The sequence below is a fragment of the Ascaphus truei genome, chromosome 4, assembly GCF_040206685.1.
Source record: "Ascaphus truei isolate aAscTru1 chromosome 4, aAscTru1.hap1, whole genome shotgun sequence".
Lineage (NCBI taxonomy): Eukaryota > Metazoa > Chordata > Amphibia > Anura > Ascaphidae > Ascaphus > Ascaphus truei.
This window is the reverse complement of record NC_134486.1, coordinates 265,633,650-265,660,971: the sequence shown is the minus strand read 5'-3', so window position 1 is coordinate 265,660,971 and position 27,322 is coordinate 265,633,650. Positions and strand designations below refer to the sequence as shown.

The window sequence follows — 27,322 nt, the reverse complement described above, 5'->3', positions numbered from 1 at the left end:
GTCTTGAACTTATCGCCTGAAAGGGAGACTGGAAATGTAAGTTTCTTAGGGAGTTCACCTTTAGAAAGGGGACGTGGAGACATTACACCCAGAGAGAGCCCCTCTGTACTCACTGGGTGTTACCGTTTCCCGGACGCAGTGGACACTCCCGAACCAGATGTTCCATGGATTCGCAGTAGAAACACAATCCCCCGGCGTGGCGGAACTGCCGTATCGGTGTGCGGATGCGTTGTACCCCCAATTGCATTGGCTCTGGCAACTCCAGTGCAGGACGAAGAGGTATGGTAGCACTTGGGGAAGCAGGAGTGTTGCTGGGAGTACTGGAGAACGGAACTTGAAAGTTATGGACGCGAGTGCGCTGATGCTCTGAGCGGCGTACCTGGATACGTTGATCCACTCGGACAGCCAAATCAATGAGGACCTCCAATTGATCCAGCCTGGATTGGCGAGAGAGTTCATCCTTGATGGGATCTGCCAGGCCTTGCCAGAACACAGAGACGAGAGCCTCTTGTCCCCAGTTAGTCCCAGCTGCTAGAGTCCGGAATTCCACAGCATACTGCGTCACCATTCGCCGTCCCTGAGTGATCTGGAGGAGAGAAACAGATGCCATCTCCCGACGAGCGGGAGAATCGAATACTTGTTGAAACTCAGCTTTAAATGCTGGGTAATCTTGGGTAAGGTCAGAACGTCGCTCCCAAACCGGGGAAGCCCAAGCCAGGGCGCTGCCAGTGAGGAGGTTATAAATGTAGGCTACCTTCTTGCGATCAGTAGTGTAGAGATGGGGGGCCATTTCAAACTGCACCTCACACTGGTTTAGGAAACCCCTACAATCTTGCGGTTCACCTGCATAAGGCTTGGGGGGAGGAATCCTTACATCTGAGCTGCTAACTGCGCTTGTGGAGTGGGGGCTTACATCTAGCGGGGTCGCGGTCGGTACCCTGTCTGAGAGTACTGCGACCTGGCGTGTAAGTGCCACAATTTGATCCTCCATGGCCTGGTTTTGCTGAAGCAGATTGGAGAGAAACTGTTGAAGTTCGGTCTGGTCTGCGTCTTGTGGGCTCGACATAATGTTACGCCGGTGCTGCCCACAGACCAGACCCGTCCCCTGAGCTGAAGGGGGAAGTGGTAATACACGCACCCGCAGCAAAGGGAGCGTGTCCGGAGTGAGGTATGAAGCGTTGCCAGGCCAGGTGTAGTAAGGTAGACAATACTTGCCGGTACCGGTTGTAGAGAGAGAGTGTATGATGCCTTGCCGAAGTCAGGGAGTGGAGAGTGGAGATAGGTCGTAGTCCAAGCCGTGTTCAAGGGGTTACCAGAGTGAGCGTTGTCCAAGGAGTGCCGAGATCGAGAGCCAGAGGGGGTAGTCGTACGAGCTGCGTCAGAACCTGTGAAAACACTGAGAGAATCCAGAAGACCTTCCATACAGAGACTATGTAGAGCAAAGACTGAGAGCAGAGAGGAGCTAGATAAAGCAGGAAGGTCCAATTAGGAACGGAGGCGGGACAGGAAGAGCTACAGGGAGACACTGCAGATTGGTGCAGGCATAACAGGCCAGGTGAGTCTTGTTAGTAACCTGAGTATGCCCGTGCAGTGTGCGGGGGCGGAGCCTGAGGTCCGGGGGACAGGAATAAGAGTGTGCAGACTGAGCGTGCTCCGTAACTCGTGTACGCGTGTGAACCGAGCCAGTGGATGGTGCAGGTGTGTGTGCAGGAGGGCGTGGGTGCGCCCGGCGCTGAACAGAGGAATCGCCGAGGGGAGTGATCCCGCGACGGCGGCAGGGACGAGGAGCCGTGGAGGCCGGTAAGGCAGGATTGTTTTGTGTGTCCAGGGGCTCCCTGCGGGGAGGGAGTGCTCTCTGTGGGGACCGAGGAGAACGCCGATTCCTGACAGAAATAAGCTTCCACCCTATACCTTGTTGAAACCCTTTACATACTTGAAACTTTCAATCATATCCCCGTCTCACTTCTATCCTCCAAGCTGTACATATCAGGGCCCTTTAGTCTTTCCTAAAGAGTGTTATACTGTAGACCGTGCACTATTTTAGCAGCCTACAATGTATTTATGTCCTTCTGAATATATGATCCGCAGAACTGAACACCGTACTGAGTAAGGCCTCACCAATGATCTATAAAGTGGAATCACTACCTCTCTCTTTCTGCTGCAAATACCTCTCCCTATACAACCTATCATCCTGCTGGCTTTGACTATTGTTTTCTTACATTACTCGCCAATTTTTAAGTCTGCTGAAATAATGACTCCCAGGTCCCTTGCCTCTGTAGTATTTGACATAATACTGCCATTAATGCTGTATTCTGCCTTTAGGTTTTTGTGACCCAAGTGTTTTATTTTGCAATTTGTGCCATTAAGTTGTAGTTACCACGGTCTTGACTGTTTCTCCAATCTACCAAAATTATTATTAATGACTCTGGTTTCTGTATAGTGAGCAATGACGTCTCTTGCACTGCTTTGGAAACCCTGTATGGATTCAATACATCAGGGATCAGTGCACATAAGACTCTGGTTCCTAAATGGTGAGTCATGATATCACTTGCAGTGCGAGAGATTGGTGATCAAAGGGAGTGGGAGAGAGCTGGGGAACAGAGAAAGGAGGGGGACGAATGAGAGAAAGCAAGGAAGAGAGCGAAAAAGAGGAGAGGAACGTGCAAGGCCGCATACAGGGAAGCAGAGGACACCTCCCAACTCTCAACAACCTGGGGTCCAGGCAGAAACTTTAGACCTGGGCCCTGGGAAACCTGTTGGTGTCCCTGTCTAGGAGAAAGGGGTTGAAAAACGTATTTATGTAAATACAACTGGGTTCAGTTAAACTACAGATTCCTGACACAATTGACTTGCCTGGAGGTCTGGTACTATTTTTGTGATTATTTTTTAATAATATAAAATATGGGTAAATGTGGGTTATTCCCAACTTTTTTGGTTGAATTCATATTTAAAACCCACCAATGGAATTTTAAGAAATCAGCCATTTGGAAAACAAAAGTGGTTCTAAAAACTGTATTAGAGGAAATTGGCTTTTGGGCCCAATGTGCTGTTTACTTACAGAATTAAGATCTGCATTCCAACCGCTGATGTTTTAAAGGACAACAAGTGACAAACATGGATTTGTGGTAAACGGCCATGGAAATATATCTCCTGTAAAAGAGTTACAATTTGGAGTGCACCTTTAATAGTGCTATTATTTGCTGAGAAACATAGAAAGTTATAATTCTATATATAAAGAGCTTTGAAGTGTGTCCTCTGAGCGTGCATTTTTTTGTATTTAAAGAAAGAACAATGTATAATAGTTATAAAAGCAAGTGGTTTTGTGATAAACCAATGTATCCCCATGAAACGGAAAAATGTGAACGTTTCCTAGGCTTGCAATTTTTATTCTGCCTGAATAGGGAATTTCTATATATCACTATATATCACAGGTATCTAATGGGGAATTTGAGTCAGAATACCTGATAATGTTAACCGGGTTGGCAGCATTACCAACATGCATATGAGAATTGGGTTTCATTAATGGTCCTACTGTATTTCTACAAAATCTAGAAATTTACGATAGATAAGGGACAATTGCCGTAACTAGTGTTCCTATTTACCCTACTTTCCACAAAATATTAGATCCTAATAGCTCTAAGATTATTATTAGGTACTTTATCTGTACAAAACGTTTCATTTTGTACAATAATTTCTAGAAATTTATTCTATTGTATTTCACCACAGAACTTCTGCTAGAGAGCGGTTTCATGCATTCACTGCACTTTTCAGAAAATAAAAACTTATACATATTTTCCTTGAGTCCACAACCCTCCAGTTTCAAACATGCCTCCTTATTTTGCCGTGTTTTTTTTTTTTTTTAAAGTGTGTGCATCTTATATCGCGTTTGAAATGTATGCTTTTTTCTTTTATTTTCAACGGCATGTTGAATTGTATTTGTATTTTCCACATGTTGAAGTTGGATCAGTTTTACATTCCTACCCTGTAATAACGTTGTTGCACTTTTGTTAAGATTATCTCCATTCTGCCTACAGTAATCTTTGGGAGATGTGGCCTCTAGAACTGGGCAAAGTGCTCCGATTGAGTTCTAGCTAATGATGTTTAAAGTCACATTGCCACCTCTTGTTCTCAGCTGGTAATACAATTTAACCTAAAATCCTACTCACCATTCCTGTTTTATAGTTACAGTATTGGATCACTTTATGATCATCTGACATGATAACCTAAGTGCCTTTACTCTTGTTGTGTTTTGGAACAGTATTTTGTGCATGGTTTCTCAAATTGTGGTTCTAGACAACTTTAAAGGTTGGCTTAAAAAAAAAAAAACCTCTGAAAATTAGCTTTAGGAAGCTCTCTTTGCAGTCTATTACAACTATCAGTGCCAGTATATTAGCGCTGGATGCTGATTTTTAGATCCATATCCTGTACTATTAAAAAAATGGTTGAAGTGTGTACATATACATGCTGATAAACGGAGTCCAATCAGTGAGTTGGTCCTCCAAGTGATTATTAAAATGAAAGTGACCAGCAGCTCGGAAAAGTTTGAGTACTCTCGCCATAAGCATTCATCCCAAGTAAGAAAGATGGCAAGGAAAGAAGGTAGGTGGTGTTTTATTACTGCATGGCAAGAACAGAGTATAGAAAAGATTTAGTACATACAGTAGTGTTGCAGCACAGTTTTATTCCATCATAATGTGAAGAAGTGGGTCACAAAAGGGAACAAAAACGCAGACAAGCAGGTATCAATTCAAAAGATAAATACAGAGTCCTGATTTTAAATTATCCTTTATTTAAAACTATATTTGTCAGAATGACAAAAACAAAATAACTAAATTCAGTGCTAGACCTATATAAACAGTGCTGTGCACAATGAATGAAATAATAAATGCAGCCTAGTGTTCTATAAGGGGAATTATCTCTAGAACTCCCCAATACAATGGTGAATATACAAATATAGAAAATAACCTGGCGCAAAGTGTACAATATAATTGTGAATATTACTATTAAAAGCAATGTCCATAAAAATAAAGGATATAAGTGATGAGAGTGGAGTCCTTCCTTTCAGATGTTTTGAGTGTTAAATGGACTCAGTTCCCAAGATTTGTGAAGAAAAACAGGAGGAGTTTTTTTTCCTTTTTTGCTGCAGACTGTTATCCTGTGGTGTATGATAAAAACCATAGACAAAACATTGCGCAGTATTGTTTCATCAAATGAATGCCCCCATATACAGCTTCAACCCGTGCCTACTTACTAGATGCAAAGCAGGCAGCATGCAGTGGAGAGAATCTGTGATCTTCTAAGTCCCAGCGTTTTCAGGCACAGCACGAACCCCACGAGGTGCGCCGTCTTCGGATAGGCTCAGATAAGATCTTTTTCTCCATGTGTTGTCATCTGTGTCCACTCCCGTATTCCTGTATATGCAACTCCAACCAGGTATAAAAAAAGGGGGCAGAGAATTGCGCAATACCTAAAAACCTTTTAATACCTCCAATGCACAAACAGACATATACTCACAGACATAGTGAGTTTTAAAATCAATAGGAGCGCCCGACCCGGCTGTCCAGCAGCAAACACCAGTACCTGGCAGTCCTTGCCGGTAGCCGCGTGTATCTCACGATGCTCCGGTGTCAGCGCGGTGACGTCACCGCTTCCGCTTCCACACAGGTGGCTGAATGTGAAAACAGGCCGGCGTCTCCTTAGGCTCCTCCCTACGCGTTTCGTGACGGGGGCGTCACTTCCTCAGGGGATTGTGGAGCCTATACAATTCCTTGTACTTAAATAGTCCCATATTAACCGGTTGTTAACTGGAGCGCTTATGAATCAAACTAAGGGTGAATTATACCACTGACACAAATGGCAGTGGTGGGGTTAAAATCACCCTTCATTAGATCCCAAGCTTAAAGAAACATGACATAATCAATTGGATGTTGACATAGTGAACTAACCAACAATAGAACCCAATTCAAAAGAGTACATGGTTATAAATTCTGGCACATAAAATGCAAAAGAAATTAAGTTAAAAAAATGCAGATGAAACTAAGTTAAAAAATGCAGATGAAACTAAGTTAAAAAATGCAGATGAAACTAAGTTAAAAAAGGCCAACATGTGGACAAAACAGGGAGTTCCTAGAGGAAAGATGCCAGGTCAAAATCTATGTTGAGTCCTTTGGGGGAGAGGGTTTTTAAAGTATAGATCCAGAAGGCCTCCTGCTGTGAGACCCTCTGTAATCTATCTCCCCCTCTGACACCAACTTTTGGGCAATCTATACCAGTAGAAATGAGCCCCTCAGGAGACATGTTGTGATGGATTTTGAAAAGGTTTGAAACACTATGTGTTACAAGACCTTTTTTAATGTTGTACACGTGTTCTGCAAACCTCCTTTTCAGTGGTCTCCCTGTTCTGCCCACATATTGTAACCCACACGGGCATTCCAACATATAGACACAAAAATCGGATTTATGTGTATTTTATTTATGAAGCGCCAACATATTTCACAGCGCGGTACAATAGGGTACAGTTATGTATATTACATAAACAGTTACATACAGGTGAGGACAAACATACACAAACAAATACAAAGATTTAATGAGGGCCCTGCTTTCGAGACCTTACACTCTAGATGTTGTGGTAAATAGTGCGAGAGCAAGGGTATGGCTAAGACATGTACAGCACTGCATTTTAAGTTCAATGTAGAGGTCAAGCAATTACATAATCAACATGTACAGCTTGGCGAAAAGAACGGAGACGAAGATATGATTCAAATGTTTTAAATGTATCAAGTTTTTTAACAAGGTACAGGAGGGAAGCATACCACAGAGAAAAAGAAGTGCTAGAACAAGAGGTCAAGCTCTGAAGCTGGAGAGTTAAAGTCTAGGGAAATGTGAGGGAGTACTTGATAGTAGAGACTAATATATATAGTAAGCAAATCCCTGAGAATATCTGTGTGTATACCGGTTGCTTGACCCATAGTTACATACATAGTTACATAGTAGATGAGGTTGAAAAAAAGACATGTGTCCAACAAGTTCAACTCATGTTAAATTCAGACAACAGATACATTATCTTATATCCGTACTTACAGTATATTGATCCAGAGGGAGGCAAACAAAAACCCGTGTGACATACATTCAATGATATCTCCTAAGGGGGAAAATAAATTCCGTCCTGACTCCAAGAATTGGCAATCGGATTACTTCCTGGATCAACATTTTCCCCATGTATACTTATTTGGTATATCCCTGTATACCTTTCCTTTCTAAAAAGATGTCCAACCTTTTTTTTGTCACAGTTATCAGCACCTTGTTAGGACAACAGCAGCAGTAGGGAAAGATACAGGAATGGACTGTGTGTGTGTTGCTGGGAATGAACCAATAACAGAGCAGCAGGTAGACTGCAACTCCCAGAAGCCCTGCTGCTGTAATACTGTAGGAGCATGAGAAAAAGGTCACGGGAGCAGAAAGGAGTCAGTCAGTCGGCCTGCAGGGAGCAAGGTGTGAGGAAGGGACTCAAGAGACAAGACTTTTCCCAGAGGAGTCAGCATCTAATCCTAACCACAGGCGCCGGGATTCCCACAAGGACTAGACAGAAATCCTTTGAGTGCTACCCCTGCTGAGAGGGACAGATCCACCGGCTGTACAGAACCGCAATTTGGCCACTCCCCACGGAACCAGGCTCTGCACAAGTACAACTACAGGGACCTCAGCATATAAACAGCAGGCCTCCCTCCGTGTGCCACAACATTGGTCTGCAGCGTTGCTCATCACACATTGGTGCTACCTGGTAACTGTAAGGAATCGGGGAGCACGTCCCCCACGGCGTGCTTCATCTTTACCTGCCGCTCCGCACACTCCCGTGCAGCTTACAGCGTGTGGCCCACGGAGAGATTTAAACGACTCCACAGAACTCAGCACCGCCCCCATTGCGACGCACGGCTGCTACGCGCGTGCACCGCTCCCCAGCTGCGTGTCAACCCTCATCATCACTCCCACCTGTCTCCTGCACCTTCCAGCCTATCTCTGCCTCTGCAGAGGCCGTATCTTTGCTCCACTCCCATCTCATTGGTCAAGCTTCCCCATATATGCTCAGCCGTGCCACTGGCACTTTGGCTGATTAGAGTTCCTTGTAGCCTTGCTGTTCCCATGTCCATGTTCCTTGTTGCGTATACCTTGCCTAACCTTGTTCTGCTGTTTGATCTCCTGTGTACCGACCTGGCTTGACTTTGGACTCCGCTTCTCTGGACTACCGACCCCATCTTGCCTCTGACCTTCCGTACCTCTCCATCCCTGACTACGGCACCCGGACATCTACTACTCTACTGGCTCCAACCCCTGCCCACAGCACACCGGATATCGACTACTCTCCTGGCTCCGACCCCGGCAAGTATCAAGACTATTCTCTCTTCTCCAATCCTGACCCAGCAACCTTGACTATCCACTCTCCAGACGTGCCCCCATTGCTATGGGTGGCGTATTATATACTTTCCCATCTCAGTTCCGGGGTACCGCCTTGTTCGTGGTGAGCACAAGCGTTACAGTAACGGAGGCCACAGGGATATTGCAGGGACACTACTGGGACAATTGTGGAAGCGCTGGGAAGGGGGAAGTGTTGTTGTATAATTTAAAAAAAATCTGTATTAAGGTTAAAGGGTAGTGGCCTCTCACCCTGTTATACCAGGGATACGGCTTGGCTCTCCTTTTCTAGTTTCCTATATAAAAGAAAGGTTAACTCCCAACATCTGTGTCTGGAGAGTTGTCTGATTTTAGTGCACTGTTACAGCAAGATAGTTTGGGGGAGGCAGGCTCAGGCCCCCACCCTCAGTATACATATATATCATATAGAGGGAATAAAATATGGGTTATACTTAGGTTAGACATAAGGCTATACTAAATATGAATGTGAAGTATCACGTAGGGTGGGAAGATTAGCAACAGACAAAAGCATGGGCCGATTAGGTGTCGCTTTTCTTGACGTTCTATATTTCTTTGATGGAATTTTTTTATTGAATTCATATTATTGTTAACACACCTTGCAAAGTAGAACATCATCTTTCAATTACAATCTATCACATTTGCTGACATTTTCTAGACTTAACAGAGTTCTAATGGTGTCAATTGAAATATCGAATCAAATCTCCAAGCACCAACAACACTACAAAGCTCTCTCTCTCAATCTCTATATTTAGAACTCAGCAGGTACTGGTGATCTTCACTGTTCTTGCCAGCAAATTCTTGACCAAATTCAAGACCATTGGAATATCCTAAGAACGCCACTAGGATTTGGATTTCTTTTTGCAGCAAGGTGACGAGCCTTGGAAGATGAATCTAGCACGTGGGAAGCACAAAGAGCCACCACTACACAAACTATAAAGAATAACCAACAAGCCTGTGGGCCTGAGCAGCACTTTATATTTTTCTACACTTCCAAAACCTTTTTCGCAGACATTTCTAGCACCCTCCGTCAGCCCCACCTCCCTATTTTTCTTCCACGGGTTGCCGCTTGTTTAATTTAGAATCACCCAGAATTGTGGTAACAGGCGCTTTGTAATGTTTAGCAATTCCAATCTTTTGTCATAAATCTATCAAATAATATGAATTGTGAGCAAACATTAGTAGTTCCATGGTATAACCTGGGCAACAACCAGATGACGATGATCATATGGGTTATAGTTGCAGTTTCTATCAATATGTGTTTACAGAGAATGCCAAACACATTTTTACATTCTGACAAATTACAAACAGAACTTGCTAGTAAATGTGAACGCAAAACATATCAAACTATTTCAGATGTGATGTGATAAACAAGAGACAGGTTATCAACTTTTATTTGAGTGTAGTACTGATTATCTATACATTCATACGATTTACAGACACCAAACGCCAATACTGCCAAACACCACGCTTCATTGCTACATGCTGCCAGGCATCCAGAGACCAGCTGCTTCTTGCTAATGCCGTCCCGCGCTGTCATGCCCACCTGGAAAAGAGAGACTTGTATTACTAATGGCGACATATGACAACTTAAATTGCTGAATAATGATTAGCATTAGAAGGAAACATCCTCTTATTATGAATAAAATGTTATTGTTTTCATAAATATTGTTAGTGGTACATAGGAGATATACTTATATTCTCTTTATGGGAATATCTGTATTCCTGGATTATTTAATCCATCATATACTATACTATGTCCATGTACTTTGAGTGCAGATTATAGGGATCTTTGTGTGAGGACTCTACCTCACACACCTATCTGTGAACCTAGTATTAGAAGTAAACATCCTCCTATTTCCCTTCCAAACGCCAAATCCGGCCGAATTAGCTTTACATCTCTGGCACATGTAAAGACATATAGCAATGAGCCGTGCCCCAGTACCGCCGCTCTCCTGCGCGCGGGAAAGTCAAAGTGCCCGTTTTCAGCACCATGGACAGCGCATGCGCCCCCTCCAACCCCTCTCCCCTTCGGAAGACTGCAATCTCGCGAGAGCCGCGGATTACTTCGTGAGCAGCCCTTCTTCGCGTACGGTCGCAACGTCACACCGCCCCGCCCCCTTTTCACCGCGACTCTGCTCCCGGCCTGAGCTGCCTCCGGCGCTACATGTATGGTCGGATCGGGACGGTCGCAGCACAGCGGCGGCAGCTCCCCCTCCGCCATCACCTCAGCCCCGTCCCCAGGCGTCCCGGCCGGGGGTTACCTGCTCCTCACCGGGCCGGGGCCGCCAGTGAATCCCAAGTGTACGGTGGCGCCGGCCTTATGCCTGGAGCTTTCTGCTTCTCCGGTAGCAGCTGTTCCCCTGACCCCGCCTCGGGGGCCCCGCTTACTCTGTGAGACCGAGGCATGTCTGCCTCCTCTGCGGAAATGATCGAGACTTTCCCGGGCCTGAACTTCGAGATCGACTACAAGGAGATTGAGGTGGAAGAGGTGAGAGAGGGGGGGACCTGGCGGAGGGATACTGGGGTGTTTCGGCGGAGGGATATGCAGGAGGAGGGTGGGGTGATAGTGGAAAGGTGAGTGGTCGAAGTGTCAGTAATAAAGCGGCGGTGTGTGAATGGGGAGCACAGCACGGTGGTGCTGCGGGATAAGTGAGCAGAGTAGAAACTTGTTTTGTACAACAGTTGTTTTTAAAACCGGAACTGGTCCATAAAGTTGGTCCTCACTAAAATCACATCTTGACCAGATGCTCCTGTCACCTGCCCACTGAGCTATGTGTGAACACCAATTGCTCAACTTTCCTATGGGGGGGGGGGGGAGGGGTGATGTGTGTCTCTCTCCCTCTCTCCCTCTCCCGTTCTGTGGCTAACGAAATTATTTATTTATAAAATATTTTACCAGGAAGTAATACATTGAGAGTTACCTCTCGTTTTCAAGTATGTCCTGGGCGCAGAGTAAAACAAATAATACATGGTTACAAGTACAGTTACATAAATGAACAGGGTATACATTATATTTATTATTTGTGCGAGTTATTGAGATACACTGATCTCTTCCGGCGGTGTTACAATGAATAAAGCAAGCAACGGGTTTACTCATAAACAGTGCATCTTGGAATGTGACTAGAGCCCATCTCTAAGACATGTGAATCTCTCTCTCTCTCTCTCTCTCTCTCTCTCTCTCTCTCGCTCTCTCTCATTTATATTTTATATTTATATATTATATCTCATTTATATTTGTGTGTGTGTGTATATATATATTATTCCACAATGTGAGTCATGACAGGGTTGATCCCCATCAATTGTTGTTTTTCTCATTGAATGAGCTGCTGTGTGATCATGTACAGTACTGTATGCATACACTCATTAATTAGTGGCATGATGAATACAACTATACTTAAAGATTCATGCCAAGTAACCAAGATGGAAAAGTGTGGATAGCTAGCCAATATATTCAGTTGTAACACAAGAGGGTCCAGGCACATTAAATATATATTTTAGAATTTGTAATGGCATGCTTTCTCAGGGTAAACATCTAGTTGGATGTTATATACCTTTTTATGACTTAAATGTGTTGCTGTAATGTTTCACATCTATATTTTGATATGCCTGAATTGACTTATTGTATTTGAAAGTAATCTTTGATAGTTTCCCGTTATGGACCATAGATGGACTACGTTGGATCTTACTCTCCTGTGCAGTGATTTTTTCTTACAGTTGAATAATCACTTAAATGGATTATGAATCCTGATATAACTATTCTCATATTCCAGTTTTATTGCCCACTTTGTTATTGATCTATTTGTGTTCCCACCTTTTTATATTTTAAATGCTCTGTAGAGTGATACATTTTTTATATCACCATTTTTATGAAGCTTCCTCATATCATAATGTTGTATTATAGTGATCTGTTTTTGCTTTTCAAATACATTAAGCCAACTAAAATAGATGTGTTTGTAGTCCTGTGTGCAGTGCTGTCTGTGATTGATTGATTGTTTTTTTGGATATTTTTCCATCCTACTACAGATGTTTGGAGTGATAGGAACATTATGAACCCCTTCTCTCCCCCCACCCTCCAACTTGTCTTCCACAAACTTGTCTAAAGTAATGTTATAATTTGGTTAAAATGTTGTTTGCACAGAGCAAATCTGTCAGTCTTCTGTTTTTGTGGTAACTTTAAGAAAAATTGCAACTATATTATTGTAGGTTTAGTTTTTTTGTATGGTTTTCTAGAGCTTAGACACTAACGTTTTTAAACTAATATATATATATATATATATATATATATATATATATATATATATATATATATATATATATATATATATTTACGCTTTTTATTTATACAAAGAATTTTCAGCATGCGGTATAGAAGTGAAGTGAGTGAGAGGGACATGACGTCCTTCTGTATGCATTCAGTTTGCAATGGTGGGAGCAATAGGAGAGCGAAGGCATGGGGGTACAACATCTTTAAGCATGCATATTTATTTATAAAATATTTTACCAGGAAGTAATACATTGAGAGTTACCTCTCGTTTTCAAGTATGTCCTGGGCACAGAGTAAAACAAATACATGGTTACAAGTACAGTTACATAAATGAACAGGGTATACATTATATACAAGACATTGCGTGCCCAGTTAAAGAAAATATATATCATGAGCGTATGAAACAGTTACAGACCAGGTTAAAATGTGAGACAGCCTTAGATTTGAAATAAATTAAACTGGTGGTGGATGTGAGAGTCTCTGGTAGGTTGTTCCAGTTTTGGGGTGTACGGTAAGAGAAGGAGGAACGTCCGGATACTTTGTTGAGCCTTGTGACCATGAACAGTCTTTTGGAGTCTGATCTCAGGTGATAAGTGCTGCAAGTGGTAGGGGTGAGGAGCTTGTTCAGGTAGCTGGGTAGCTTGCCCATGAATTTAAAGGCAAGACAGGAAAGGTGAACTTTGCGCCTATACTCTAGTGTTGACCAATCTAGTTCTTTGAGCATTTCGCAGTGATGTGTGTTGTAGTTGCATTGGAGAACAAAACGACAAATTGAATTGTAGAGGCTGTCAAGTTTGCTAAGGTGGGTTTGAGGTGCCGAGCCATATACTATGTCTCCATAGTCAATAATTGGCATTAGCATCTGCTGTGCGATACGCTTTCTGACCAGGAGACTTAGGGAGGATTTGTTCCTGTAAAGTACCCCTAGTTTGGCGTAGGTCTTGGTTGTCAGGGTATCAATGTGCATCCCGAATGTTAAGTGGGAGTCAAACCATAAGCATATATAGGCTTGTATAACACAGATTTGGGTGCCTTTTGTAGTGCTGGGTGGATATTTATCCAGTCTGACTCATTGAGCTACCTGGTTGTCACAACCAGTAATGTCTACTATGTTGCTATATGCTAGAGTATTGGGGGGGGGGGGTGTTATTGAAGAATATGTGAACTATTTAACTGTCTCCAATGGACTGCTATACAGCATCTCACCGCTGTAACAATGTTATTTACTAGCTTACTTGTTCAGTAAGGGAGCTTGCAAATAGGCCTATTGAGAAGCTCCACCCACGTGTCTGGGCGCACCGTGGTTTCTAAAATGCCTATGATTAGCTCGAAGACGCAGGCGCACATCTCAGCCACGCTTGGGCAATTCCACCATATATGTTTTAAGTGTACCAATTGTCCACAGACCCTGAAACATTCAGACGGAGCTCTGGGTAAATCCTATGTAGTCTCACTTGGGTCTGGTATCACTTTTGTATGCATTTTCCTTTATGGTGACACATACCGCACTTGTTGCTGCAGTCTCACATATATCCAGCTAATCCTCCATAACTATTGAAGCACCCAGATCTTTCCCACTGCAGCATAAATCGTTTTTTTTTTCTCCATCAGGATTGCGTATTATTTGATAGATTGACGAGATCAAACCACTGCAGCCCGCCCTGACCTCGCACACACTTTCAAAGTATGTCGAGGAGGAGAACGGTGTTGGCGGCAGTCTTTTAGACACAAAGTGATCTAGTTGAGTGTAAAGGAATCTCTCCCGCTTTGCTAACTTTCTCCTCCTTTGAGGGTCTCGAAAGGGATTAATTTGTCCCAGGAGATGAAGTCCTTTAATTTAGTAATACCGGCTATCTGCCAGGCCTCAAATGCTTTGTGTTGTGCTCCCGGGAGGAGAAGTCTGGATTCTGTAGCAATGGGACCATTAATGAGTTTAAGCTATATTTTAAAGGGGGGGCAGCCTACTTTTAACAATGGTGTAGGGGCTTCCCATGCAACAGTTTGCTGCCAACCATGGAATTAACTTTTGCTGAATTTTTTGCAGAGCTGTAACTTCAACAAATGCTTTGCTCTGCTTGTTAAATGTGAAAAAAAAGTGTTGGTTTACCAACATATTGGCTTCTATCCTTTATTTCACTTCCCAGAACGCAATGAATTTTTAGGTGCCTCTTCCAATCGGCCGCTCTGTGTCACTGTGTGTGTCTGTGTATATCTGTTCCACACTGTCACAGACGGAATCTCGCTCACCCACCGACACTCCTCTCCCCCACCACAGTGTGCATTGAGAGTGGGGGCGGGCAGAGTACAGGAAGACTCTGACTAGCTATGCCACCAGCACTCACACAGCCTTTCTCCTGCTCTCCAATTCCCACCTTCCCACTGTTCTCCTCACTGAGCTATGTGGTGGTGACTTGACCTGTCAATCACAGCTGCTTTCCTGTGCCGAGTTGCCAGGTCCGGCTTTAATGTTGTTGGGGAGCGCTGTTGCCGGTTGCAGCGGTGATTGACAGGTCAGTCATCACTGCACACAGCACAGACGCCATGGGCAAAATTTTAGGGATTTTTGCATAACAAATGAAAGCAACAGTCGTTCATAGGACCAAAGTATACTAATGGCAGTGACCATGTTTAATGGTTCAAATTAAGGTGATTAGCACATTTAATACAAAATCATACACAACATATCCACGTTTTCATAATAATCAAATGCTTTTGAGACTGACTACATGTACACTGTAAAATTGATGTATGTTAAGTTGATGTGTTCTTTCTTTGTAAAGTAACTATGCCATGGTTGTCATTGTTGATTAAAGCAGAAATTTTCCCCCAGCCCACACACTATTTTATTTTATAACACCCCAGGGTTGGTACCAGTATTCTTCCGAAAATGAACTGCAATATTTTGTTACAAGAAAACCTGTGTTATCTCCCCCACCCCCACCCCAAGAAAAATTGTGGTGATTTACTGCTTTTTACAGGTTGGCTCAATAAGTTGTAGATAAACATGCATTACCAAATTAAAATAAAACCACATTTTACTTTCATGATTTGTTTTTGTTGGTAAATGCATTATACCGATAAATTCCTTTGTTCTGGAGGCACCTGTTTAGATTACCCTCACAATTTTAGCTCCTTTTAGTACATGGAGGGCTGTGACACCGCAAAAGGATTAAGTGAGTTACAACAGGTGACTAGTTCTGTTTTGGTGAACTAATGTCCCTCTACCTCAGATGCTTTCTGCTGGTTATATAAAAGGTGCATTTTTAGTACAATTTATTCAACCTCTGGAAGAAAAAAAAGAGTCTTAATTGTGCATTACAAAAAAAAAAAAGTTTCTGTTCTTTTCTGCATAAAATCAATTGCTCTAACATTCTTCCGATGCCCCTACTTCTTGCTCAGGCATTGGTGACATTTAGCAATGTCACACTTGCAGCTGCACGTGGAGCACTAGGATTAAGCAGATCCATTCTGTCATGTCAAATCTATGTACATTGTAATGTGACAGTATGGAAGCTATATTACCTGTTCTCCCCATGACCTCTCTGCCATTGCTATAATTGATTCAAAACTGTTCTGTGAAAATTGGATAATGTGTTTGTGGTCTTATCAAACCAACAAGTTAACATATGCTATTTTCGTCTCCCAAACCTTATAACTGCCATTTATTAATTTCACATAAAATAAGCATTTCTGCAAGTAAACCCTGTTACTTAGAGAGCTTTTCTATGCTGTACATGTCCATTCACTTCTGAGCAGGTTATATTTGCTTTTTAAGTGATTTGTTAAGTTATATCTGCTCTATCACTTTGCCAAAATAAATGTTTTTTTTTTTGTTTTTTTTAGTAATTTCAGGAAACGTAATTTACTTTTACTCTCGTGCTGTGCAACCCAATATGCATAATTGGATATAAATGTTTCCAAACAAGTGTAAATAACTTTCCTGCGAAACGCAACACGTTTTATCTTCTGGTTTTTTTTTTTAGAGTTGTAAATATTTTAATGCCTTGTGTATATAGGGAAATGGGAGATCAAACCTTTTTCTTAAGCAAATATTAATGTAAAAGGGTTCTTGTCATCCAATGCCTTATACCAGAATTATGGTAATTTTCTGTCTTTTGCCGCAGAAATGTCTAAAGAGCAAGTTTATTTTTTCCCACCCTATGGCTGACCAGCATGTCTACAAAGAATTTAGAATATCTCTTTGTTTTTCTTCCTGTGGTTTCGTCTTAAATGTTGGGCAAAAGTATAACTCCGAAAGCAATGAAATATGCAATACAGGCGGTCCTCGTTTTACGACGAACGGCTTATCCGACGCTAGTCAATGCATCCCTATGGCTTGTTTTACGACGCCCGAACGGCTTATCCGACGCTCTTACGACGCTTTACAAAATTGCTACAATTGCCCAATCAGAAGGCTGCAGGTTAGGGAAATCATTCTGAACAGTCTGTGTGAAGGTTTATTGGTGTATCTTAGGCCCTTAACCATGTCTGATTAAAGCAAAAAGCAAAGTGGTGTTGCTCCAAAAAGGTTTAGAAAAGCTCTGAGAAAGGAGAGACGAACACAGAAATTGGACGTGCCTTGGATATACCTCGCACAACTATTGTGACAATAATAAAAGACAAGGCAAGAATCTTGGAACAGATCAGGGGCTCAGCACCTATGCAAGGTACAACAATAAGGCAACGTGTTGGGCATATTGCTGAGGTAGAAAAACTCCTCATCATATGGCTGGAATATCAATCCCAGCGTCGTGTGCCTATTAGTTTAGCCTTAACTCAGGCGAAGGCTTTGAGTCTTTATGAGGACATTAAGCACCAGCATGGAGAAGGGACAACTGAGGAAACGTTCACTGCAAGTAAGGGCTGGTTTATGCGGTTTAAAGAGAGGGCAAACTTGCATAACATTAAAGTGACAGGTGAAGCTGCTAGTGCTGACGAGGAGGCAGCTAAAACCTTCCCTGTTACATTGGCCAAAATTAGAGAACGGCGGCTATGGCGCACGTCAAGTTTTCAATGTTGACGAGACTGGGCTCTACTGGAAGAAGCTACATTGCAAAAGAGGAAAAATCTATGCCTGGTTTTAAAGTTGCAAAGGACAGGCTGACTCTTCTGCTTGGATCAAATGCTGCAGGTGATTTCAAGCTAAAACCTTTGCTTGTTTATCATGCAGAAAACCTTAGGGCATTCAAGGGTTATGCAAAGAGCACACTTCCAGTGATTTGGAAGTCCAACCGTAAGGCATGGGTAATAGGGAGCCTTTTTGAGGACTGGTTCCAGCATCAATTTATCCCAGCTGTGCAATTATATTGCATAAACCAGAACCTTGATTTTAAAGCATTGCTGCTCCTGGACAATGCTCCTGGCCATCCCGTGTACCTGGATGACTATCATCCAAACGTCATGGTGGTGTTCATGCCCCCCAACACCACCTCATTGATACAGCCGATGGACCAGGGGGTTATCGCTTCCTTCAAGGCCTACTACCTTAGGCAAACATTTGCCCAGGCCATCAGAGCAACTGATGTGGAAGGAGGTCCAACGTTGAAAGAATTTTGGAAGGGTTACAACATTCTCCATGCAGTAAGAAACATCGGAGAGGTATGGACTGAGGTCAAACAATCCAATTTAAATGGAGTTTGGCGTAATTTGTGCCCTGATTTTGTGTCAGATGTCCAAGGCATTACACAGACCATTGCAGAGGTTACAGAAACTGTTGTGCAAATGGCCAGAGATATCAACTTGGAGGTGGAAACCGAGGATATTGAGGAGTTGCTCGCCTCACACTCTAACGAGTTGAGCAATGAAGACCTGATGTAATTAGAAGAGCAAAAAATTGCTGAAGAGGAGGCCCGCCAATCTGCTGAAGTGGCACAGCCACATAAATCTTTGTCAACCAAAATTTTGACTGCGGCATTCAAGCACATTGATAGCGCACTGGCCATATTTGAGGATAATGACCCTAACATTGAACGGAGTTCAACAGTCATTCGTGGGGTGTCCAGCCAAATCATCTGCTATAGAGAAATCTACACGCAGAAAAGAAAAGGATCTGTCCAGACTTCATTGAAGAAATTCTTCAAGAGGCCCAAACCTTCAAGTCCACCTACATCACCTCCAAAAAGTCAGTTGTCTGTTGAAGATACCCCACCCCCCCAATCATCTTCCTTCAATAATTGATGATTGGTTTTTTTGCTCATGTATATTACTGTACAGAATACAGTATAGTTTTATTTTTATAGTTTTATTTTACAGTTCTGGAATCAATAAATGTAATGTTTACATCATAATCTGTGTGTGTGCTGCATATCTTATTGCTTGAGTAACATTTTCTGTGCATTTTAGCATTAAAAATGCCTTCACGAACGTTTGATTTAAACAGTGTTCCTATGGGAAAATGGTTTTCGCTTTACGACGCTTCGCTATCCGACGCCATTTTGAGTAACGCATTGCGTCGGATAAACGAGGACCGCCTGTATGTAGGTTTTTGTGTTGGGAAAAGGGACCCAAAGATAGGTTTGTGAGAGGGTGATACACGGGCATGTGGAGGGCTAAGTGTACTACAAGCAACAACTACTGCCAGACTTCTGACACTGTGAATTGAGATGGGGTGCCTCTAAAGACTATACCATAAGGACAAAATAGACAGGGGGCAAAGACTGCAAGAGTGGGTTTAATCTGTTCTATAGAAGCAAGTCTGAGATTCAAAACTCCTTTGCTTTTCAAACCGTGAATTTCATGGATGACGCTGAAATGGATTTCAAAGTTAGTATTATCTGTTATTTTGAAACAGGATAAACGAGCTTAACACAATGTATATCATTTTAACATTTGGAAAGGTATATTGGAAACCTGTGTGTTTTATCAGAATGTTTCTTACTGTTCTTAGATAACAGCCTTGTACCAGGCTCTTAATGTCTTCTCATTGGCTTAGTTGATATAAAGCCAATGTAAATATTGTTTTTGAATACAATGTATTTATTTTCAATTTAGTTGAGGAGAGTGCATCACCAGGGATTCTTTCTTTTTCGTGTGTACTATAGTTACTCTTCCTAGAGAGAACACCACCTCTAGAATATTACCGGTATTATAAAGCTGAGCAGGGACCCCACCCTTTTTTCCCCCCGGTCCTAAATGTAAATATTAACCTGCTAAATTAGTTGTTTCAGGAAATGTAGTTTTTTGTTAATCCCCCCCCCCCCCTCCTTTTTTTTTTTTTTTTATTTTTTTTTTTTTTTTTGCTATTGTTTCCTCTGTTGATAAGTAGATTTAACAATTTGCAAAATATTGTATTAAAATAAATTAATACTGATGTGATAATCCATTGTGAGCATTCATTGTGTCAAACTATTTGCCAAATGTAGAATATCGTTGAGCTAAACGGTTAGGTATACACACCTTGTGCTGAGTATTGCATGGATGTAATATAGCTTTAAATCTAGAAGAGGAGTCCTAGAAGGACAATGACTTTTTTTTAAATTAATTTTTTTATTGGGTGAAACTAGATGAGGCAGGTGACGTGATTAGTTACAAACATTGGTGAAACTAGCTGTGGACTGTACGGACAGGTGACCAAACTCCTCCTATTCATAACTTTAAATGAAATGACGAACGAAATATGTATTCCAATATTAGTACAGAGTGATTTGGAGGAAGAAGCCCAGGTTAAGTCCTACACATTATAGCGATACAAAGAGAGGTGAAAGCGGGACCTCGTTGCACTCCTTCTGGAGCAACCTTTTTTAAAGACATACAATTTTTTTTTTTGTTAGTAATTTAAAATGTGGATGTTTAAATGCTACCCAAATATTTGAAAGGGTTGAGGGGCAAGAAAGAGTCGGTCAAAAAGAGTAGTATGTCACCTCCAAAAGCTAATGAATCTGGAGCACCGAGTAACAGAGGAGAATCTAGTGTTGTATTCATTACAAATAAGTGAAACTTTTACTTACTCTGGCTTAATATTTCTATAGAAGCTTAATGCATGCCTAAATCCGTTAATTTCCCTTCCCCCTCTGATATGCGTAAAAGTAGAAAAGCTGGATGTGAAATGGACTCAAGTCCATTTATTTTTTTTAAATTTTTTTTTAAATGGACAGTTTTTAGCTTTCTGGCACATCAACCTGGAAACTAGTAAAAATGTTACTTACAAGATTTTTCTTTTTCCTCTAGTCCCATCATGGCAGCAGGAAAAAAACTAACAGGTTAACGCTCTTCTTGTCATATGGTTAGGACAAGAAGACGACGTCATTGGGGGGGGGGTATTTCAACTTCTTCCAACGCCAGTTTCAGATGTATTTCAATGACTAGAACTTGAGCAGAGTTAATTCAGTATCTACATTATATAATTTTCAAATAACCCCTGTTTACAACATAGGGGAGAGCTCACAAATGTTATGTGCTGCAATGTGCTAGAGGAAGGGAAAATATTGTAAGTACAATTTTGCTCTTTCTTCTGCGGCCCAGGTGGCTGCAGGAAAAAGCAAACAGGATTTCTCAACGCTTTTTAATCTAGGACGGGAAAAACTAAATGATATATTTAATAGTTGCTTGAAGGACTTTGTCAGATTGTTGCCTCTACAGAGGCTGAAATGTCCACCTTGCAATGTTTAATAAAGGTAGAAACTAAAGACCAGGTAGCTAGCTGACTTACATATTTGCTCTGCAGAGGAAGCTCCTTTGTCTGCCTAGCTGGTAGCCGTGGATGTAATTGAATGAGCCCTAAGGCCAGGCGCCGCACACCAGTCACTCGCCTCGGTAGTGGCAGGCCCCAGTGTCTCCTCCTTCCCTGTAGGTTTACGGGGTGCTATGGCGCGTCGGCCAGCAGGGGATACAACAGGCTTGTCACATGGTGCGCTGGGAGCCAATAGGAGGGGAGATAGCTTGGGCCAATAGGAACATAGCTTACTTTGGTCTATTATACTGGCTAACATAGTTTAATGCGTGGTGATAGTGCTGTTGGTATGTAAATGATCCTTGGTCCTGCTGTCTGTGCACAACCCAACAATCTTTAATAATTGATACAATCAGCATAATACTAGGATGATTTTCTACGGTGCCAGCGAAGTGTGATGCATGCAATTAGAAAGCACATAGGATGCTCCAACTCTCCTACGTTTCATTCTGCAAATACATTTTAAACCGTACATGAGATGGCAATTATCTCCAGTGCCCTCCCCCCCACGTCATGGCCACGCCCGCACCTCCGATCGCTGCCTGCAGAAAGCGGTTTTAAGCTGTGCACTCAACGCCAGGCGTGTGCTGCAGCCTCCATTAGGGACTTGGCCTAAGGGCTGCTACTATTTGTAGCCCTGAGGTCTGATAAGAGTTATGGATAACTTTCTTAATCCATCGAAAGATTGTAGGTGGCTACTAACTCACGTGAGGACCTCCACAAAGAATGAATAATCTGTATGACATTTGGAAGGATTTGGTAGGTTCAAGGTACATTATGACCCCAACAACATCTTAACAGTGGCATTTCCTTTCAATTTCATTACGAGGATTAGGGAAGAAAGATGCGACTATATCTTGGTTAAGGTGAAAATCTACGATCTAAACGCTGGAACAGTCCTCATAACAATCTCTCCGTTATGCATGATGATGGAATGGACTGACGAAAGAGCTTGTTCTCCTGCTGTTCTATGCAAAGTTGTGGCAACTAGAAATATTGTTGGTGAAAAATGGCAAAGGGATGTCCTGGAAAGGTTCAAACGATCCAGTCGTTAAGGCTTTGAGCACTAGATTTAGGTCCCGTACTGAAACTGGGAAACTAGAACCTATACAAGAAGTTGCTTTCACGAATTTAGTTATCAAAAAGTGCAAAGCAATTGGATTCTCAAAAAACTTACAGAAGGCTAGAAACTGCACCTTAATCGAAGATTGCCTAAAACCCTTCTTAAAACCTTGTTAAATGAATACTTGATAAAGTATCTTATCACACCAGGCCCAAAATATCTTCCAGATCCTGTGTTAAATGCAGCCAGAGAAGGTCTTTGTGGCTTTAGATGAAAGAGAAACCCCTGTGAAAGTAGATCTTGAGCTACTGACGGTTGCCCTGCCATTGTCCCCTTGAGATAGCAATACAAGTGCCCTCTTGGCCAAACAGGAGCGATCAGTGTCACTGATGCCTTGTCTCTCTTCACTTTTGATACCACTTTAGATTGGAAAAGGTGAAAAATATGTAGGCTCTCTAAAACAACTGCCAGAGCCCTTGCATTTTTAGTCCTTGCGCAATATGCTGGGAGATTATTGATTTTTAAACAGTAACAGTGTACTATAGATGTACACCAAAGTGTGTGTTTATGACACGGCAGTATTACTAATTAAGTAGCCTTTCGTGAGATGGTTAATATCAATTTTCTCCGATCACCACAAAAGATCTATGCCAAGTCCTATTGTAGAATTTATACCAGCATTTGCATGAACGAGCCTTCAGGGGATTAACCGTTGTACTTTTAGTCTTGTGTTGAGTTGCTTATTTCATGGTCATGTCCTAGACCTACCTTATTTTATGGTGCATCATTTTGTACTACCTTTTAATAAGTTAATAAATACTATCAATTATCCTGTAGTTTACTATTTTGTGATGTGCACCATAGATCGGACTTCTTTGGTGTACGTCTATAGTACAGTTTTTTACTATTTCCAGTTACCGCCTAGGCTGCGCCCGCTACTAAACTTTCTTGCATTATTTGGTTGAACGAGGTTTTCGGTCATTGTGAGTTTCTTGATTGTCCATGATTGCATATAATATAAATTCATAATAAAGTCCCAAATGTAGTCCAGCAAATGTGCGGTAACGCTGTAAGACATCTGGCACACATCCCTGGTTATAAACAGGTCTCGGCAATCATCCGTCAGCAGGGCTGGGGGTCAGCAGAACAGTAAATCAGTCCCTGTCTGCTGTGCGTGATCCATTACTGAAACAGAGATAGACGCAGCTGCCAGGCACTCGCCACTGCAGCCATTAGTTCAACAGGAGCACAAGGACAAACAGGATTGTTTGATCCATAGTGCTGGCAGTTTTAGCAAGAATTAGACTAGTCGGCCTCTCAATTTGTCATTGCGCGATCACTGAAACGGGTAGCCAGTATGTCTGGGCATAATGTGTCGTCAAGACTGTATAACTGTGACTGCTCCAAATGAGCCACATTTGTCAGATCATAATAAAGCTGGGCAGCAGGACAAGGTGGGTCCTGAAAAGAAATCAACCCTGATCAGGAACTTGCATCCACTGGGGGAAATCAGGCATGCGGACGGGGGCAAAGTATTGGCAGCAAAGGTAGACCATACAAGTTCATATATGGGTATACATACCGCTTAGCCAGTTTCCAATGCAGAAAGTTTAGGATCTAAACCATGCTTTTGGGAATATAAATTTGAATTTCAAAATATGTGTATTTGTCTTGCACATGTGGATTTCCAACTTCAAGTCTCTCTGAAGGGATCTGGTAGTCTTTTACCTTTTTTCTTTTTCTTATTATTTTTTTTTTTTTTTTCATTGCATATATTGTAAATTTTGTTTTTGTTTTTTCTAATTCTTTTTTTGTAACTACTACTTTTTGTATATTTTAGATTAAGTATTGTCTTCAGGCTTTTTTTGAACTTTGCATGTTTTGAAGCGTGATTATATTTTTGGACATTTTTGCTACAATAGATTTGTGTGTTAATGACATATATGATTTTCTTGGTAAACGGGGACCAAGGACCTTAGCACCTATACCTTATTTTTTGTATTGGTGGCAGTGTTTTAAGATGTAGGTTGTGAAATATTGAGTGGAGATATTACTCAATTGAGGGACCCTGTCGTGGTGAAAAGTGAGTCGGCTACGTAGTGTTGTATATTACCCCTTGTCACATATACAAGTCCCGTGCTCACAGGTGTGCAGTTTGTGATGGGGACCAACGTTTCAGTTTGCTCATGGACCTTTTTCAGGATACATAAACGGCAGAGTAGACCAGTATTTATACTTGGTGAAAAAAGTGTGTGGAAATATATGACGTCACCATTTTTGCATACATACACAAACTAAAGTGTAGCTCCCAAACGTTGTAGTGATAAAAAGAGAATTCTTAATTTGGGTGATATGATTGGTAATGAAGGAGGAAAAGTTAAACTTAAAATGGTATGTAGAATCATAAACTAGAAAAATCAGCGCCCTGTGGTGATACCTGAAGGTCTCTGGTGAGTGGATAATGAAGGTCCAACTCGTTCTACATCATAAAGGGCATCATGCAGGTGTTGACAGCAACTTCTCTATTTTAGTGTATGCATTCAGCTGTAGTGAAGTTACACATTTTTTTTTTGCTCAGTTTCTTTCATGGTTGGGGGCATATATACTGGTCTACTCTGTACTTCTTGTATTTTGAGTGATCCGTGAGTGGACCAAAATGTTCCTGGTTTAATAATCCTTCATATTGATCACAAGTTCTTTTGAGTACCCGTGTGCTACTATCCGGTTTGTGTGATCTGTATACATGATGGTCTCTAATTAGGGTTGGTTAATATACCGATGGGATAGTAATAAAAATATGTAGTAAGTCGGCACTTATTTATTACCGTGGTATTCCAGGCTGTTGGTGTCTGTGAAGCTGCAGCATGTCCTGGAGCTACCAGTCACACTCCTCACCCCTTCTGCCTGCTCCGAGATGGGGTGGAGGTGGCAGAGCTGGTAGCTCTGTGACAAAGCTGCTGCATGTAAGGCCATCCAAGGAAAACCCCTGCTGGTAATCTCCCTCATGTCCACCCCCACCACCCCCCTACATATGTCTCTCAATGCCTTTCACCACCCCTGCCCCCCAATGTCTGTCAACCCTTCCTCTCTCTTCTCCCCCCCCCCCCCTGCCTCAACCCTCCAGCGTCTCTTATGCCCTTCCACCCCCCACCCTCCTAATGTTACTTAAACCCCTTCCTCCTCCAGTCTCTCTTTAGAAATGTATGTCTATAAGAAAATGTGTTGTAGATCAATATGAATTTATACGCTATCTGTCGAGATATAACATAAGAAAATACTGCAACTCTGTTTCATGTGCATTTTATTCCATTTGTCATCTGAAACATAATTGATGATAATGACTGCTGAGAGATGTTCGACAATTGCAGATAATTGCTTGGTGGAATAATTTGAAAACTTCAATGTATACCCTAAAGAGACAGGATTATTCCATGATATAAGACATGATTTTGGCCAATTGATTTTTAGAGTAGAAATATACTGCTAAATATATTTATGTAGTGACTAGACGAGTCTAGGTAATGGTATTTTTTTTAATGGAACAAACGTGTGTGTGTGTGTCACTTGACAGTGATGGTGAAATCAAAGCCCATAAAATATAGTTAAAATAAATTATACCGATTACGTAAAGTCTCTGTATTCTGGTCCCCATACTGAATGATAATAAAGTGTAACCTTTAATAAGATTTCATAGCTTGCGTTAGTTACATGGTATACTCTTGCCTTTTAGAAAACGTACTGTTTGAAGGTATTTATTGTTGTCCTGAGTCTGGTGACTTGGGTAGCGCCGGTGGTCTGTGGCAGGCTATCCATTCAACAAAGAAGAAAAAAAACTCAGAGAGGTACAGGTGCGCCGACAAGTATTCTAACACTTGCCTTAAACTTGCCTTGGAAAATCTGGGGCTATAACCAACAAGATCCAGGTACATGCTGCAAACATTTCAGTGACATTTCTGCAGAGACTAATGGCTCACTGGATTAACACCGCAGGGGTCACTGGCAGTCCCATTCAGTTTGAATGGGACTGCCATGGACCCCTGCTGTTAATCCGATGGGCCATTAGTCTGTCTGCAGAAATGTTGCAGGATGTACCTGGGTCTTGTTGGTGATTGCCCCAGATTGGTTTTAGAATACTCGTCGGCACTACAGGGTAACCCTCCCACCAGTCTATTACCTCTTCTTAGATATGTTACAGAGAACCATATCCATTTAAACACTGACAAGCAGGGAGAGATCTGCCATTTCACTATTTACTACAGCAGAACCTTTACTACTCTAAATATTATTACGGAGTGCTCATTTGCATGTCTTGACCCAGAATCCCTTGGCAGTAGTGGATACATTGTATGCTAAGAGATAATGGGGAAAAGCAAGGTTGCAGACCTGTGAGACATGTGAATGTGTTCACAAGATGTATTTTTATTTGCTAAATATTTTATTCCAATTTTTTTTATATTTATCTTTAGCTTACTCTATGTTTAGATTTGAGGTACTTCGTCCTCAATATTCAATAAGTTACAAGTCCAAAGGACACCAACTACAAAATTAAAATATCAGTGTTTGGTGTCATTCCAGGGCCAGGCCGGCTTAGTGCCCCATCAGTATGAGTTTGTCCCATGTTGTAAAGTAGGTCACTCCAAAGAGAGCAAATAGAAAATCTATCCTCTGAAGCAGAAGCCAAAACAATTCCAAGACTCGCGTACATACACTTCCAGTAGGATAGGATACAAGATCAATAAATCGCACTACAACAAATAGATGTGCAAAATATTCTCAAGTTCGTGAACCAGAATAAATATGCCCTCTCCCACCCCCAATTGGTTTGAAATCTTAGCCAAAAAATACTCGCCAAGCATAGTCAACGTACAAGATCAGCTGACCTTTTATACAATGTCAT

The 27,322-nt window shown here is 41.9% G+C and overlaps 1 protein-coding gene and 2 long non-coding RNA genes across 5 annotated transcripts in view; 1 reads left to right on the top strand and 2 right to left on the bottom strand.

The window, feature by feature from the left end:
• The window catches only part of LOC142492073 (uncharacterized), a 304,992-nt gene that overhangs the window by 10,715 nt on the left and 266,955 nt on the right, over positions 1 to 27,322 (bottom strand). The gene's annotated exons all lie outside the window — the stretch shown is intronic.
• LOC142493425 (uncharacterized) lies at positions 9,778 to 11,151 on the bottom strand. Its single transcript, XR_012801102.1, has 2 exons — positions 10,692 to 11,151; positions 9,778 to 9,973 (listed from the first exon to the last, which is right to left on the bottom strand). It is a non-coding gene; the product is annotated as an uncharacterized LOC142493425 (long non-coding RNA).
• Positions 10,514 to 27,322, top strand: part of MAP3K7 (mitogen-activated protein kinase kinase kinase 7) — a 60,273-nt gene continuing 43,464 nt past the window's right edge. For 2 of the 3 annotated variants that reach the window (XM_075597469.1, XM_075597468.1), the window contains exon 1: positions 10,515 to 10,918. In XM_075597469.1, the coding sequence (XP_075453584.1) occupies positions 10,835 to 10,918 (84 nt within the window). In that variant the 5' untranslated portion in view covers positions 10,515 to 10,834. Of the gene's footprint in view, positions 10,919 to 27,322 lie in introns of all 3 variants that reach the window. The other variant, XM_075597467.1, reaches the window with a different exon arrangement.